The 12,424-nt window shown below is 43.0% G+C and overlaps 1 protein-coding gene across 1 annotated transcript in view; it reads left to right on the top strand.

Moving 5' to 3' along the window:
- The first annotated feature begins 1,667 nt into the window (after positions 1-1,667).
- The window catches only part of TUB (TUB bipartite transcription factor), a 103,794-nt gene continuing 93,037 nt past the window's right edge, over positions 1,668-12,424 (top strand). The window contains exon 1 of the mRNA XM_024195833.1: positions 1,668-1,739. Coding sequence (XP_024051601.1) covers positions 1,702-1,739 — 38 coding nt within the window. The 5' untranslated portion in view covers positions 1,668-1,701. The remainder of the gene's footprint in view (positions 1,740-12,424) is intronic.

The following is a 12,424-nucleotide window of genomic DNA, read 5'->3' on the forward strand; positions in this document are numbered from 1 at the left end:
AATGTCTCACACCATTCAAGGGGTTTCCTCAGTGAATGGATGTTCTTTTTGGTCTTCTACTTGTATCTCCAGAGTTCATTATCTTTGCCTCTATCAAGGATAACCCCCAGTGGTTCAGTGTTTGGTATCTTCCCATCCCGTTTACTGCATATGCAGATTTGGCTTACAATGTGTAATTTACATCTGCCTTATCACAGACTTTTTAGGAACATACTTCCAGTACATGTACATAACTCTTTACATGGTAGCAATAAATACATCTTGCAAGGATTATGAGAATCTGTATGACATAGGCTTTTATTAGATACCTGCATGATATTCTTTATGGATACATCCTAGGAAAGCAATGTGTTAGCTGCAGTGAGCTTGTCAGGCATGATAGGAGTTGCTGACATAGAATAGTGAACCTTTTGCCAGCTGCATCAATGGGTCTCTGTGTCACAACACTCCCTTATCTGTGTAAGTTGGCATGGGGCTTCCCAAGAGTCAAGGGGCAGTTAGATTCCCAGGCTCTCAAAGGAGAGCCTGAAGGGGCTGTGAAAGGACGTGTGATCTTTAGGAAAAATCAGTGACAAGCTTTCAGTCCTAGCGACTGGTTTGCACTAGCTACCTTTTCAGTGAGATCTCTGCAAAGAAAAGGGCTAGGTGCATTTAAAAAGATGCGTTTCTCCTTTGGCTTTCTCTGTTTCTCCAACTTAAGGGAGGCCCTGGCTATAGATTTTTGCAGGCCCCCAAAGGCCGCCGGTGAGAGCAAGGTGTTGAGCCTGCCAACATCAAAGCCCTGGCTACTGCTACTGCGGCAGCTGACATAGCAAGATTAGGCTGCACCTGTCGGCTAGCTTCAGTCCCTGCATGCAAACCTCTGGCCGCAAATCCCGTGGGGTCCATAGCACCCCTCTCAGAAAACACCCAGCCACCTCTTCGCGCCCCCTCCGCTCTGTCAGTCTCCCCGCCCCGGTACCTCCATTGCCTCTGCTCCCCAACTTTCCTCCATCTCCCCCAGTCATCCCCCGGCCTCAGCCTCCCCCAGCTGGGCGCAGGGCTGCGGCTCCCGTCCTCGCTTGCTCCTGGGCAGCAGCCTCTGCCCCTGCGGGCGGGAGCCCGCCCATGCCTACAGCAGCGGCCCGCGGTGATGGGGCGCGGTGCGTGTATCAGCGCTGGCCGCGGGCTCGGGCCGCGGGGATTGGTCGGCGGCAGAGCTGGGCTGCCCGTGCACTGACCCAGCGCGCGGCTCCTCCTCCGTGTAGCGGCGCTGAGCCCGGAGCTGCGGCGGCGGGCAGAGAGGAGCGGGCGGCAGGCGGGGTTACAGCGAGGGCAGGCGGGCTCGCTGCGCGGCGCTGCCCCCTCCCCTTCTCCGGGCTGAGGCGGCGAGAGCTCCCCCCTTCCTGTCCCAGCCTCCTGCGGCCGCCAGCGCCGCCGCTGCCAGCCGGGGACAGGAGAGAGAAGAGCGGGGCAGAGCCGCCGGTTGCTGGCTCTATGCTGCCCGCCCCGGCGCTAGGAGCCCGCCCCGGGGGGATGCTGGTGCTGGGATTGCTGCTGGGATAACCCCCGCCGCCCTCCTCCGCCTGCTGCTGCCCGGTCCGGACGGAGGATGCTGCCCGGGTCGCGGGGGACTCTGACCAGGGGACCAGCGGCGGCGTCCTCTCCTCCGGCTCCGAGCGCTCGTGCTGCCCCTGGAGCAGCCGCCTCCCCCGGGGAGCGATGACTTCAAAGCACCAGGCGGACTGGATCCCGTACAGGTAGGGAAGGCGCCTCCCGCCCTCCAGGCTGGTCCTGGTTCCTGGCAGGGAGCAAGGGCAGCCCGGGCACGACGGAGTGTGGGGTGGGCGGCTCGCCCTTGGGCGCCTGCAAAGTTTTTAGGGAGGGGGTAAGGGGGGGGCTCCCCTTGCTGGGCGGGGGGAGCAGCTCACCCCCCCTTGTTTTGGTTTTGCTCCAGTTTGGGGCTGAGCGCGCCCCTTTGTGTGGGGAAGGGCTCCCAGGGTGGTGGTCCTGAGCTGTGTTATTTCTCTGGAGGCCAGAGAGCCCATTGTTGTTCTGTTGGGGGAGTTCAACAGGCACCTCGCCTTTGCTATCCTGCTTTTCATGACTGGAACTGAAGTCGGCTGGATCGCTCCTTTTTTTTTTTTTTAACAGGCCAGAGAGATGTGGGGTACCTCAGGTTTCCTATAGGAAGCCTGGATACTTTCCTGCTTTTGTCTCCCAGGTAAAAGTGGGGGCACATCACCAAGTTATTGCCTTTTTTCTCCCTGCTCCCCAGTCCTCTCAGATATAAATGGGCTCCAGGAGATCACTGGTGTGAAAGTGAGCTGAGATGGGCCACCAGAGTAAGAGTCCAAATTTGGGGCCCAATCCTGCTCCCACGGAAGTTAATGATAGCTTTACCTCTGACTTCTGTAAGAGCATGTTTAGGCCCATTGCCTGTGATCAATGAACCTCTGGCTGTTTTGTCTGAGGGGTGAAAACATTATCTAATATCTATTCTTGGCAGTTGCGAAACCTACTTTTACTTTGCAGCTGAAAAGCTTTGTAACGGTTACACACGTGCAGTGTTCAGAGGCACCCAGGCTGTTTAGAGCAGCAACAAAAGCAGCGGATAAGCTTTTTGGAGTATCTTGGTGTTGATACAAAATCAGTTCCAAGGACCATTCCTGTTCTACTTTGTTTGTAGAATGAATTGCACCACGAGTTACGTGCTGCACTTGGGACTCATGTCTATTTGTAATTTCTTGCTGGATGAGGTTACTCTATTGAATAAAAGGGGCAGTCACTGGGGAAAGGAAAGGAGTTCGGAGGGTGTTGCTCAAACAGATTAGGCACCTGGCTGAGCATCTGTAGACTGAATCCCCAGCTGGTTTGTGTTGTAGGCATTGGTGGGTGACTTCTTTGTGGAAGAACAAAGTAACCTTTTGTATATGATGCCTCAAATAATTCCTTTCCTCTTGCCCATTCTGATACAGCATAGACACGTTATGGGCCATATAGGAGCCTGGCAGTCAGTATTAGCTGCCCTCCCTGCTGCAGCTGCCATGGAGAAGAGCTGTGATTGCCATGGCAGCGCCAGCTATCGCTCTCTGTCATTGGTTCCTTGGTTGCCATAAGCTACCAAAGTCTCTGTCTGCTGGCTCTCTTTCTGGAGAGGTGTGTGCGTCAAAAGTGTAGTGGGCAGCACCTGTCACTCTAGAATGGATCCCCTTATCCCTGTTCGGGTGGAGAGGAGGAAGGGCTGCAAGACAGCCTGCAGATTGCAATCAGGGCTTGTGGGACAGCTGCACTTTAGGGGCTCTGATCCTTGTTTGTGTCTAAACTGGCACTGTGGCTGAAGTCATTAAGAGTTTGGGTGCACAAGGGATACAGGATAAAGGTTTCAGAGAATTGGTGTAGACAAGCGGGAGCTGGGGGGGGGCTTTAGTCCTTCCCCAATGATAATTGCATTAATAAATAAATTAACTTCTATCCCACAGTTTCCTTATCTCACTTTATTAAAAGTGGGCAAATTTAGTTACGGTACAAAACTACTTATGAAAGTGATATTTAGCTGCTTTATTATTTTTAACAAAAACAACAAGGAGTCCGGTGGCAGCTTAAAGACTAACAGATTTATTTGGGCATAAGCATCTGAAGAAGTGGGTTTTTTACCCATGAAAGCTTATGCCCAAATAAATCTGTTAGTCTTTAAGGTGCCACCGGACTCCTCGTTGTTTTTGTGGATACAGACTAACACGGCTACCCCTATGATTATTTTTAACTTTACTCACTTCCAAAAAAAAAAAAAAGTTGCTTCTGCCCTGGCAATGGCTGCATTACAGATTGCTGATGTTGCATCTACAGGTTTATATTGTTGCCCTTATGTATTTGCCAGGTTTGGCTTTTGAATATTTTATTTTGTTTTATATTATCTGTTTCATGAGGTTTCCAGTTGCTTGTACAGTGCTCTGAACACCTTCTATTATTACTTATTTTTAAGAGTTTAATTTGCTTATCAGATTTCATTTAAAAGTGTTCTGTGTTTTAAATTGAAGGGTTGCAAAAAGAAAGTGTCTGAGAGTTTTATTTAATATAATGGCTTCATGTTATTAAATCATATTTCAGGGCTTTAGTTACTATACAATGAGTAGTTATTGGGTTATAAATGGAGACGTTTTAGTTTGAATAGGTATATTCAGAACATTGGTAGCACAACAAAACTATCTTATCCATGTTCCACCAGATTCTGTGTAAATAAAACAATTCTTTATATGCAAATAAAGTACTCAACAATTTTAGGAGGAAATCATAATTTTTTAAAAAGTTCTTTACAGAAGACATTTTAAAAACTAGTACAACTGTTTGAAAAGTATAGTAGGGAAACTGCTTTGCCCCAATATATGTTAACCTTTTTATATGAATTACAGCTATCCTAGTGGCTAGACATCATAGTGACAGATGCACTATAATTACAGAAGATGAATAAATCAGTCCCTAACATGGAGTAAAAATAAGGTGGTTAATGATGTAAATGAAAACTAATGTTTTTCTTTTGGGAGATCCATGAAGATTTTAGTCCTAATGAATATAAGTAGTTCAGAGATTCAGGAGTTTAAAAATGATTACACAGAATCTAAGAATACTGTCATTGACTCCTGAACTGTGCCTTCAAGGTGTGTATCAGAGCAGAGACAGAGCACAAAAGAAGATGGAATCCTGCCCCAAAAGCCACTAGCTAAGCCTATTATGTCATTTGGAGCCATGTAGTAAAGAACAGTGTTCCACCAAATCAGTTGTTCCATGGCTCTTCCCTGTTGCAGCTTGGCCGTTCGCCTTTTCTCACGCAATAGACGGGCCATGCTACAACTTTGCAGAAGAGCTGATGGTGGCTATAGAGAGGGAAACAAAGCACGATGTGTTGCTACATTTTCCTTCCACGCTGCTGTTTTGATCTCTTCTGTACTGCACAATTCATAGAAACATACTACCCTTGGCAGTGGTTCTTCATATTTGCCTCTTGTGGATATTTATCACAATCTGTCTGGTTTTATTTTTAATGCATGTTTTCTTTACTATTACAACTAGCAACTGCTAAAAAAATAATAAAGTAATCAAATTCCTTCTGCTGTGAAGTAAATGTTTTTGTTTAGATTTATGGTAATATTATTAATTCTGTCCTATGGAACTCGAGCTTTTTATTTTTCATTTGAGAAAGGGCTGGATTCTGAGTGATGGTAAGCACCGGCAAATCCCATTAAACTCGGTTGTGTTCAGCATCCCGGAAGATCCAGCCCAAAATATGTTTATCCAGCAAACTTGAATCTCTAAAGTGTGTTTTATTTCAGTAACTGAATTATATATGAAAAAGTGTTAGTAAATTAGGGCAAAACTTGCTCTTTTCAGAGATTTGCACATACACAGTAAGAGAGAACCCTAAAAATTGTGCACATAGACTATGTTCAGTTCTGTCTGAGGGAAAGATTTACATTGGCTGATCTGCTTGGAGATATGACTTCTTACCTCCTCCTCTTGTATGATGTCATGATTTCAGTGATTGTTAGCTTTTAAAGCTGAAAGGTCTGTTGCATACCTACTGTTGGCTGTCGTATCCCACCCATTCAATACAATGGGAAAAGAGCTTGGGGGAAAAGCGCAGGGACTGTTGGCATGTTGCAGTCCATAAAGACTTGTGTAACATAGCCTGAACTTCATTGACCTACATGCAGCATGGTACAAAAGCTGTAAGACCACTGCGGAATGAGAAAAGAAATTGTAACTTTAGTGTGGGCTCTAAAACAATGATATAAATCCTTCACTTATATTGCTTATCCTTGCAATCTGACTATGCCAGTATGTAGATGCATATCTGAATTTATTCAAGCTTAGAGTCACTTCCTTATAAAATGTCAGACTGCTCATCTGAGTATAATGGATACACTTTTCCTTTAAAATGGAAGGAGACAGGATGACTACTAAGCAATCCATGAGTGTCCGATGCTCATAATAGATTTTAGTACAATTGAGATATTGAAATTTTTTTGATCAGATTAACTAAAAATATGAGAGAATCCTTCCAGGATCAATGCTAGTTTTTGCTCCCCGAAATGGATGAAAATTCATATTATTTGTTGGGTAGAATTTATAGTATTTAACATTTTGCCCCAAATACTTTTTCTGTTCTAGTCTATTCTCTCTTTTGTAGCATTAACACTGATAGGCTGTGGCACTGGAGACCTGCAGTATCACAAATGTGTCACCTGTTCTCTCTAGTCTAATGCAATCTAATATAGATTAGAGCTGTAAAATAAAAAAAAATGCTTCAATGAGACTACTCACATAAAGTCAAGCATGTGAGTGAGTCTTTATAGGATTGGGGCCATAGGTGAGGCCATAGATAGTTAATAAAAAAAACGTGGTTCTGGCCCTCATTATAAGGAAGCAAAAAGAGGTCTAGAGCCCCAGTTTAAAAAAAAAAATGTGTTGATCATCTGCAAAAATTGGTTCATTCCAATTTTCAGTAAGCTACATCTTCCTTAGGAAATGTTTTTTTTTTCTCTGTGTTAAATATCTTGCTATAGTGTCGTTTGGCAGTTTTCACTGAAAAGTATTGACCAAGAACCACATTAATGTTGTGTAAGTAATGATAACATATGTCTAAATATTTTGATATCCAAAATGTCTGTTGGAGAATCTTGACAAACATATAGGATGCCTTAATTCATAAATGTAATTAGAGGCATTCAAAAACCTGGATCCAAATTTTGCATTGAGCCCATTGCTAACTTGTAGGATCTATGGAGTTTAATGTCCTAGCATTAAACAAATCTAATATGTAAAGATACTTTGGATGAAGAAATAGAGTTTCTTCACTCATGTGAAGACTGTGTGAAACTCCCATTATTACAAAACAGACCAGAGTAATAAAGGGATAACTCCCTCTATGGAGTTGTAATGCCTCAGTAGCATGTAGTTTTTGTGACTATTTGTGTAGGTATAAAAATATTTAGCTGATTTTTAGTAAGTTTCAACAGAAAAACATTTAAAGCAATGTTTATAAAGTGCAATTTTTACACCAGAAAACTATAGTACTGTCAGATGAAAAGTGTTGTGACCATGGGGAAATTTGTGTCCCTAGTTCTCAGATGTGCTCAGCAAAGCATCTGGGTAGTTCTATTGGAAACCTACAGAGTTCTTCAAATAGTCTAACAAAACCCGGCAGGATCCTGTGAACTGTACAGTATGGGATCTAGCAATTTTAGCAGATGGCATTATATAAAATAAAGTACCTATGCAATAGAAGAAATATACAGACAGCAGCAATATATATTCTTGAAAAAAACATTTGGATTGTGCATGAATTTTCTGTTGCTTAAATATATTTGCCATGGAATATCTAAGTTGTGCTTAGAAATCCTAACCTTTTCAATGGTTGATCTATAGTGACATGATTGATTTTGTAAGATAAAAGATGATGATTTGATAAAAATTGTGTGGGAGAGGTGCTGGGTCATAGATGTTGTTGAAGATGAATGTGGCCAATACTTGTTCCTGCTCTCTTAAGATTAGAAAGACATTTATTTGAAGTATATTTTCAGTGTGTTAGCCCTTGCACACCAAGGATTACAAAGTAGCTAAAAAGCCCAGTTTCTCAGATGGGGTTGTTTGTGATTGGGAGTGTTTGGCACAATATGCACCTTGTCACTCCGCCTGTCTGCTTGGAGGAGGTAGGGTTGGATGTTTGTAAAAGGGCTGCCCACCAGATCAGGCTGATGGGACTAGTCTGAGGATTTCTGTGGTGGGTAAAATTTAATATGGTCTCATCCTTTAAAACATTTCACTTATAACTCTGTCTAAAGCGGAGAGAATCCAAAAGAGATCAAAGCTCTGTTGTGCTAGGTCTTGTACGAACACATCATAAGAGACCATCCCTGTCCAGAAAATTATAATCAAATAGACAAGCTAGACAAAAGGTGAAAGAAAAGGAGTGTTACTGTTTCAGTTTTACTTTTGGGGAACCAAGACACAGAGGGTCTGATCCTTTGAAGTCAATGGGAGTGGGACAAGGAAGGGTTGTGACTTGCCAAGGACACTCAGGGAGTCAGTGGCAGAACTGAGAATGGAACCCAGATTTCTTGTGCTCCCGTCCAGTGCTCGCACCTCAAGACCATCCTTACTATGCTAATAATTAGACTGAGACCAACATCCCATTTAAGATAAATCCAGTTAGCTATCTGATAGTAATGACATTCAGTAACTACTGAGCTGGGCCAGAGTTGAATCAGAGACTTTAAATGGAAATGAAAGATTGTGTGTCCTATTACAAATATCTGAACCAGTCAGTTTTGCTCTCTTAGGCATAGGAATTTGGTCTCCCCCTTGATGCTTCTGCCACTTGCTGATGCATGCACTGGCTTGGTGAAAGGCAGCATTTCCTCTCTGTGACTGGCTAAAAATGCTGCTTCTGGAGGGATGGATTTTCTCCACATTTCTCTTTGTCTGTTTCCTTTCCCTTGTTTTGATGACTGTTCCTGTTTTTATTTTCTATTTACTCTCCTCTGATATACTGTTTCCTTTTAACTTGTCCATATTTATCTCTAATCTTTGCTTCCCAAGCCCTTGTTGTTGTTCTCTCCTATTTCCTTTCCTTCTCTGTTCTCCATGTTGTTCTCCTGCACAATTTATTTTCCTTAACATTGCTTCAGATATTTCCTATCATTTTCAGTGCAAAGGGATTAATTGCTATGCTTTCAGGCCCATCAGAAGTCTCCCTTCTTCTAGCAGTCCCTGGACTGAATGCAACCGCACAAAAGTAGGTGTGTTCTGTTGTGTTACTATAGAACCAGGAGGCACTGAGGAGAGCCGTGTGTGAAGGGAGAATGCATGTGGGCCCGGAAGCATGGTACTTCATTTCTGTAGGCAAAAGAAGCAGAGAAAACCTACTTAAAACAAGAAGGTGGGAGACTTTGCAAACTGCAGACTCAACAGTGATGTTGCATTCTGAAAAAGTCTTGTTCCTCCCCATCCTCAGCTGAGACTAACAGCTGGATCCCTGCTGGGACCAGATTTCATGGGGGAGATCAGATTTCACAGTCCCTGACATTTTCACAGTTGTGAATTTGGTAGGGCTCTACATATGAGTTAATCAAATCATGAACAAACCAGCACCTCAAGTTGGCATACACTGTGGTGTTTCATTTGCATTTTATATAGATTATCAGCCTGTTTATGAAAATAGTGTGGTGATTTGTTTAAACATGGCATGTCTATATAGTAAATATGTTCCTCTAACAGGTTTATTACCTTTAATTGGGATTTTATTATGTATAACTCTTAAATAATAGTATCTCAATTTATTATTTTAATAGTTCAATAGTTAATACCCTTTAAAATTAACTGAAATTATTCATTCCACATACTTTCAAGTATTGGTAGAAAATTGTTCAATTCTATTGTTACAGCAGGTTACTCAAAGATACAAAAATATACTTGTGTAAGTTTAACAGTAGTTTTTTTTTTTAACCTTTTCACTGCTTTCTAATGCTCTGATATTGTAGAATGTAGGTGCCAATTATAGAGCTTAGTAGATGCATCCTTGCTGTCTAACTAGGAAGATATCCCCACAAATTGTGCCAGGGGAAGATTTGTGGAAATGAATGAGAGTGGGGAACAAAAGAAATACCTCATTGGGATTTTGCAGCCTTCTTTACTTTGGGAAGGCCTGTGCAAAGAGGCAAGTCTAGAATTGTGCTCTGCACATGGAAGGATAAGGCCAGAGAATTCTGCAGCTCATGGCCCTCAGATGGGAGTGCCCTGCTGTAGACCCCCAGGAGTTTCACCCTGAGCTCTGTTGTTGTTTGTTACAGTAATAGTCTCTGTATATCTGTAGAGTGGCATCCCTGAAGAGCTTACTGACAGGTGAGGAAAAGGGGTATAACATGCCAGCAAAATTATCAGGGTGATTATTTCCATACATCTTGTTACTTACGCTGATTTTTTGTTATGGATATATGATCATTAGCTGCCCCTCTGGTTGGCCAATATTGACTGGCTGATTTCTTGTATGTGTTGCTGTAGAACTGGGTCATACAGAAGGCAGGAGAGGAGAGAGTGGTGGTCTTAAAGTTGTGATCAGGAAAGGAGTTTGAAAATGCGTGGCCTCAGGGCAACCCTACAAGAGGCCCCTTGCCTCAGTTTCCCTCTTGATTCCTCCAATAAACTCTGTTTAACCTTTAGAGTACATAAATAGCCCTTTTTGTGGGGTTAATTTATTACTGGAAGTCCCTCGCCTCTACTATAAACCAGAACCCCCCCACCCTCCCGCAACAGTCCAAACAACAGTGTCTCACTGGTCCCAACAGTCCAACATCAGGTATGGCTCTGGCATGTCTCACCTCGCCTCACCCCAGCCCCTCGCGTTGGGGTGTTTCTCTGCCCGGTTTCCTTCCCAGGTCGGGTTCAGTGGGCTGATCCCTCCATCGTTCCCCAGCCTTCAGCCGTCTCTGGTACTCCAGCTTCAAATCTCTGGCTCAGCGAGCCAGCAGCCATCTCCCTCTGCTGCTCTCAGCCTTCAGCACTCTCTGGCCTGGGGAAGTTTGTAGGTGACCCCTCCCCCTCCTCGACTGCTTTCCACTTTCAACAGCCTGATTGGGCTCCACTGTTTAATTTAATTTAAGGGGCCAGCCACCCTGTTATAGTGTTCCATGAATAGGTGCATGGAAGAAAGTGCAGAGAGGATTGTGGGAGAAGCATATAAATGGGGGATCTTAGGTGGAGTGGCGCAGAGGGATGACTCAAAAAAACACAAGTAAGTAGTGAGGGAAAAAGTTATTTAGGGCCAGGCATGAAGGCAAGGATCAGCAGTTCAAATGAGATGCTAGTAGAGGGAGTGAAAGGTGTTCAGACTGACAAGCAATCTTAATGGCTGCTGTATGTATGGACTGAAGGGGGTATTGTTGGGATTGAATTGGGCTCAAGGCTCTCTGCAAGATCACGTTATAGCTGAGGGAATGCTGGAAATAGTCCATAATAATCTTAATTTGAAAGGGAATTTATTTTGATTGTATTTGTGACATTCTTGTGTTCACTGTCTGAACAGTTGAGTGCTCAGGCTTTCTTCCATGAAGCTGAATTTTAGCTTTAGCTCTCAAATGTTCCCCCATGCTGAGTTCTGAATTGTAAGTTTGATTGTAAAACTTGAAGTTCCTGCTGAGATGCATGTTAACACACATCGGTGACTATTATAATTCATAATTAGTGATGTAAATCATCTAACAAAGGTAATGAAGTCACAGCATGAGTTTTGAATGGTATATTTGATTGTAATCACAATTTTAGCTACCTGAAAATGAGGAATTCTATGTTGAGGAAATTTCTTGATTGATTTCAAATAATAAGTTTGTGAATATGAATGAAGTTTATCCATGGGTGGATTAGATGCATCAGTACTTCATCCCTGGTTAGGGGTGGGATCAAAACAGTTTTCTAGTCTAATGGTATCACTTTGAAAGGCAGAATGGTACAAAGCTAAGTACTTTCCTCAAATAATGACTGTGCCAAAGTAAAAGTAAAAGGAAGAACAGCTGCACTTCTTTCAATGTGAGATTGCAGCTTGTCAGATCTGATGCAGCCACACTTTTGTTGGTTTGTAAGGGCAGGAAGACACTACCTCCCTCTACATCACAATTCTAATAAAACAATACAATGTGAAAATTAATGCTGGATGCTGACTTAGACTAACCACTTGGTTTCCTAGTTGCCTCTAATAGTGACCTAAAGAGACTTACTATATACTTAGTAGAAACCAGTCCCCCCTCACCCCCCTCCTTTTTTTTTTTTACAGATATAAAACCAAAACCCAAGGTAGGAGGAATTTCCTTTCCATTAAACAAGGCTTTGAAGATGTTCACATAACATGTACTCCTATATGCCTAGCTAAACTGCAGGGTAGGCATATGGGGAGATCATTCATCTTTTGGGACACAGCATATGCAGAGCAACTGGTAAATAAGATTTAAGTTGCTTCTGCACACCAGTGAGACATTCTGATCATTGATTCTTCCAAGTTAGTGAATTTTAAATCACTTCATCGCTGCTGTTGCGGATTTTAAAAGGAAGTAATGCACAAATTGCTAGCATTGTTTTTTTACATTTCTGTAAATTAGGCCCAAGAACTCTGTTACTTGGCAGGTAACTAAAATACATCCTATAAAATAAAAATGGTGAGTCTTATTCCTTTGTTTGAGATGGAAATGGTTAAGTATCTTTTATGCCAGGGGTAGGCAACCTATGGCACGCGTGCCGAAGGCGGCACGCGAGCTGCTTTCAGTGGCACTCACACTGCCTGGGTCCTGGCCACCGGTCCGGAGGGCTCTGCATTTTAATTTAATTTTAAACGAAGCTTCTTAAACATTTTTTACTTGTTTACTTGACATACAACAGTAATTTAGCTATGTATTATAGA

The sequence above is a fragment of the Terrapene carolina genome, unplaced genomic scaffold (genome assembly GCF_002925995.2).
Source record: "Terrapene carolina triunguis isolate 2854851 unplaced genomic scaffold, T_m_triunguis-2.0 Scaffold96, whole genome shotgun sequence".
NCBI classification, from domain to species: domain Eukaryota; kingdom Metazoa; phylum Chordata; order Testudines; family Emydidae; genus Terrapene; species Terrapene triunguis.